The sequence below is a fragment of the Labrus bergylta genome, chromosome 1 (assembly GCF_963930695.1).
Source record: "Labrus bergylta chromosome 1, fLabBer1.1, whole genome shotgun sequence".
Lineage (NCBI taxonomy): Eukaryota > Metazoa > Chordata > Actinopteri > Labriformes > Labridae > Labrus > Labrus bergylta.
In genome coordinates, this window is record NC_089195.1 from 33,033,196 (window position 1) to 33,038,470 (window position 5,275).

Genomic DNA, 5,275 nt, shown 5'->3' on the forward strand with positions numbered 1-5,275 from the left:
GGAGGTGTATAAAACAGGAGAAATAATCTGCATCTCTTTTCTTACAACCCGGACTCCGAGTCAGATTTTCAAATTAAAGCTCCTTTCAGGGTACCTAGTGTTTCCAGCCCCCCCAAAAAAGTTAATATCTAAATGCAACTCACTGTGAAGCTTTGTCACGGAACCGTTTCAACATCGAGTTGGAAAATGCACATGAACGCCGGCCTTTGTTGTTGTTGTTACAACATTCAGACTTTCCACACTGAAGTTGGAAGAACGACTTCCCAACTTGGAAAGTTGGATTATCTGCAGAACTCCTGAAGGCAGCATTAAACTGCTGAATCGTTGACACCTGTGAAGGCCAAGTTCTCCTGAACTGGGAGCTCATGCAAGTTTTTTCCTAATTATCTTAAATGCCCATATAAGGGCATGAGACCGATGCTGCTGTCTGCAAACACATGGATCTTACAGCACTGAAAAGAAAAGTAGAGGAACAGTGGGAATGAGTGAATTAAAAAAAACGCTTTGAAAAAGTTAAGTGTATATAAAATGTAAACCACCAACAAACAGTGGATGAAATCTCTCATTCAAAACACTCTGAGGGAAACAGAAACAGACGAGACGCTGAACACATCTCACATTTATTAAGAATGAATATATTACAACGTCAGTAGATTACTTTTTAATCTTATATCTATATACAGTGTCGTAAAAAAAATTCAAATTCAAGAAAAGCACAATATACAAGAATTCTGAGGAGGAGAATCAAAGAGGAGAAAACTTTAAAAAACCCACAGAAGCTTTAAAGAAACAAAATAAACACACCTCTGACTCTGTCCCACAAAACTATTTACATATCTACATGGGGTCAAAACAACCACACCTATAAAACATGGAATTAAATCGCTTTTCCCGTTTGAATGAAAAGCAGAAAACAATATTCTGCTGAAGAATCTAAACACCTTGTTGTAGACGGTACATTCCACAAAGAGCATCAAAATAAAAACAGTTTACTGAACAACAGATCTCTCGTTTAAAATGAACTGGAGCTTAAAAAGGGTAAATCAAGTTACCTGTACCCATTTGTATGTTTGTGTTGCATGACTACAGAGTGTAAAAACTGAGATTTCCCCTTGCGGGGATCAATAAAGTAAATCTTCTTTTGTGCGCTCCATGTGTTCAGCCTCACTGTCCCTGAAACACATAAGTCCCAACAACATCCACCTCTCATTCAGCAGAGGGCAGCATCCACACACAAACCACACACAGTCTTTGCATGACTGACACTTCCTGTTTCCAGCTGTTTGATTTTTTTACACACAAAGGCTTCACTTGAGGTCTTCATTCTGTGCAAGAGGGGACGGATTTCCTGTCTGTAGGCGTTTGCAGAAAACATGGAGCTGCAACCTCAGACGAGAGTTTAAAGGAGGAGAATAAACATTTGGATTGTGCAAGAGGATTCTGCTCACTGGGAGTAAAAGTAAATAGAAACTTGGTACCTTATTGTTCCTCATTTTTCCAAATCAGTGATTATTGTTTACCCTGATCACTCTCTGTGATGTGATTTAACTCAAAGTAATTTCAGCAGGAAAACAAGTAAGATTGTGAAACACCAGGATGTCCTCATAGGTGTCCCCTGTGATATACTCTTAACCAAAGTGGAAGCGATGTATCTCCCAGTTTTGGTGCTCCACAAGGAACAGTTGTAGGACTCTCCAGAACTCTTCCGCTCCAGGTCGCTCTGGATAGTCAGCCAACCCCCGTCTTCAACATTTTCGTTAGTTTTGTGTTTACCATGGAGACGGTTGGAGCCGTGAAACCAGTGCACCTCTCCGTCTGGGTAGACTCGCGTGAAGGTGCATATGGGATAGTCGTCCTTTATCAGACCCTTGACCTGCCCACAGCCATCTGAAGGAGAGACCAGAAGAAAAGGTTTTAAAGGAAGAATATGCTATTTTTTTGATCCAGCAGATGTCGCCCTTGAGCACCAGCATGAAACCAAAACAACTCGCGCTGCATTGTTGTGTTAGCATGCTAATGCTAGCGATCTTTATTATGCTGGTATCTTCACACTGCATGTAAATTTACCTGAAATGAGCGTGATCTAGAAACACAGTTAAGCAGTGAGTACAGTATGTTATTCTTCTTTTCTCTAGTCCCTCAATTAAACAACTTTTATACACGAGGGGAGGAGTCAGCCGGCCGTCCGGGCGATGTAAACAAAGTGAAGATAGGACTCTGAAAACTCTGAAAACATCACAGACAGTGGGACTCGGGTGTTACACTCATTGTAGACAGTCATGACTCACAGAGTTATTTTCAGAGGATATACTTGATTTATATTATATTTAAGTGTGAAAAATCACAGATTCTTCCTTTAAGTAAACTTTAAATGAGACACCATGTCCAAAACATTTCAGACAGTCAGTGTTCTTAAATAACTGCCCTGATTTCAGGAGGGAGAAGAGGTCGATGGGAGCTTAGTGCATCTACACAAACACTGTAATTCAAAGTGCATTTCTCTCATCATTACCTTACGAGTGTTCATTACGCTGCACAAGACAGGTGGCTGAGGATGAAAGATCTGAACCCATCATGTAGGATACCCATGCAGAACCCTACATATCCCATCTTTGACCCCAGCTGACCTCATGGTCTCCCCTAACACATTTTTCACTTTTTCAGCTCCTTATGCTGTGAATCCTTTTGTACAGTCAGTGCGCCTAAGCGACCGAGCAGAGGACGAGGAAAACGAACAAACAAACTGCAGAGTACGACAGGCTTTTGAAGATCAAGCATTTATACATGGAAATTGGCTGCAAGTTGTACTTTCAGGTGCAAGGAGTACTATGCAAGGTGGTATTTAAGACATGTCTCAGCATGAGACACGACATGAAGCCAAAGCCAACATAATTTTTAGTGTGGGTACGAGGACAAGGCAGCACATGTTCAGCATCAAGGTATGAGCTCCACTTCAGTAATGGATCTCGTGCAATTCCCTCTAATCCATCAGGGCTGCACCCTCTATGAAGCCCTTCTTTGTTTGAGGAACTGGCAAATCAGAGCAATCAGAAAAAAATACGTATTGGCTTTCCTAAAACAAACCTAAATAACCTGCCTTATAAAACACACACAGCGGGGGAGATATGTGTTGGATCAGGAATGACAAACCTCTGTTTGTAAAATGGAAGAAGTTATTGTTTTTTGCTCCACAGTTCATGAGGCATTTTGAGAATGTAAAGCGGGAGAGTCAAAGAGGCTAGGATTGAAAACATGGCCTTTCTTAACCTTTTCTTGTTCTACTAAACAGGGGGGTCAGTGGATCCATCTAATGCTCTGAATGGGGTTTAAAACTCTGTAAAAAAACAGAATGACCCCTTCAAGAAAAAGCCTCTAACAATGAAGAGCTTCAGGGACGTTCTCTCCTTTGGGATGCTGCAGTTTGCCAAATTGCTATGGGGACGATGGTTCTCAATCAAGAAGGTTCTGCAAGAGATGCCAGGAGGCTGGTGTGAAAATGCTAAAACCACAGGGCACTGCGTTCGGCGCCAGGTTCCCCATCGGGGGCCCCTCCAGCCAGCGTTAATTATTATTTTCCTCTTTCTTTTTTCACTTCCAGACAGATAACTCCTCGTCATTTTCCTTCTTTGACGAGTTTTGGTTTTCACAGCAATAATGTATGCGACGTTCAGCAAGGCATTGAGAGTGAGTGCTATCATATGGGGCCCCCTTAGGGAGGTTACCTGTCATTGCAAAATTTGCACATTTTGAGCCACTGCTGTAGTTTAAAGTTTGTCAGCCGTTGGGGGGCCCCTTACTGGTCTAGGGCCCCAAGCGGTTACCTGAATAGCCTGTTGACAAGCAGCGCCTCTCTGCTTCACATGCTTTTACATTTTCAAAGTATTGTAACATATTTCAAATTGCTCATTGTTTTATAGCTCATATATTAGTTACAACATGTTTTATACATCTTTTTCCATTTTGATTCAAACTATGTATATGTACCATTTTGTTTCAATTTGAACATATTAAGGTCTGGAAGGTAAAGTCACAGTTTACATGGAAAATATTTAAACAAGTTTTATTTTGATACCTGAAATATCTGAAATGGACCAGATGGTGCCAAAATGGCATTTCTGTGAATCCGCCTGATCATCCCTTCACTATAACCTCCACTACTTTACTCTGTTTACATATTTCTGTACCAATGGTGGCACCAGTAATGTCATGTTCTTAGCATCGAGTTAGCGAAGTAGCATCCCGGTCCATCTGTGAGAAATTGGAGAACAATGCCCCGGGCGCCACTCCTATTCATGAGAGCAGATTTACAGGTGTTGTAAAGACATGTTAGTTTTTGTCAAAGTAAAAACAGGAAATGGACTCTGACCTTGTAACTCCAAGGTTGTACTTCCAAACTTGGCGCCCTTGTTGGAGTGAAGTTTACACCTGAAGGTCCCGCTCTCCATCGGCTGCACTTCTGTGAAGATGAGGGACAGTCGTCCTTGTTGATAGTCACAGCTGAAGTTGCTCTGGTGGTTCTTCTTAGAAACCGTTTCTTCACTGTTCACAGAACAATAAGAGGTGTTGTTTTGATACCACTCCATGTGTTTGATTGACAGCCCGTGCTGAGAGGAGGACACCTCGCAGGCTAGAGTAACCTGCTTGCCACACGCTGCAGAAATCTTCGGAGTCACATATAGACTCAACATCTCTGCAGACAAAGACACAGATATGAAAAAAAAAAAAAAATGGTTTACTTTGCATCTTAAAAGAGTAAAAGTTAGAAATATTGTCAACACAATCACACTGTTTATCACTCCTGACTCTTCCTTTGAAATGTTGAAGGATTGCTCCATATTCTTCCTGCGTTGCCCAGACGTATTCGGATTCACCCCTGCAGCAATTTTTGTGAACAATCAAGTTTCAAACAGTTTCCTCCCCGTACCTTGTTCTGTCGGAGTGGAAGCAGCAAGGAGCCAGAGAAGCAAATGCAGTGCTGTGAACCCCATGGTCACTTCTGTCGCATTTCACTGCAACACAGAGAGCCACCACATGAAAACAGCTCTCAAAGTTTTTTTTACCATGGTGGGATTGAAACCTTGATCTCAGAAGGCTTCCTAATTTAAAACAAATATGTCTGAAAAGTCTTACATTGGATTGTAACTCGTATGTGACGGGTTGCCGCCTCTCCTCAGCTCCTCTCCTGCAGAGTAGTCTCTGACCCCTTGAGGTGCTTTATGATCCTCCTTCAGCTTTGGACCTAGACTACATGAAGCAGAGTTAATGATTTTACAAA

General features: G+C 41.8%; 1 protein-coding gene across 1 annotated transcript; it reads right to left on the bottom strand.

Annotated features, from left to right (window-relative positions):
• Positions 1-604: 604 nt before the first annotated feature.
• LOC136180346 (uncharacterized) lies at positions 605-5,275 on the bottom strand. The gene is made up of 4 exons (XM_065959478.1): positions 5,131-5,275; positions 4,925-5,009; positions 4,367-4,690; positions 605-1,887 (listed from the first exon to the last, which is right to left on the bottom strand). Exons 2-4 carry the CDS (start codon positions 4,986-4,988, stop codon positions 1,550-1,552), a joined length of 726 nt encoding a protein of 241 aa, XP_065815550.1. The 5' UTR covers positions 4,989-5,009; positions 5,131-5,275; the 3' UTR covers positions 605-1,549.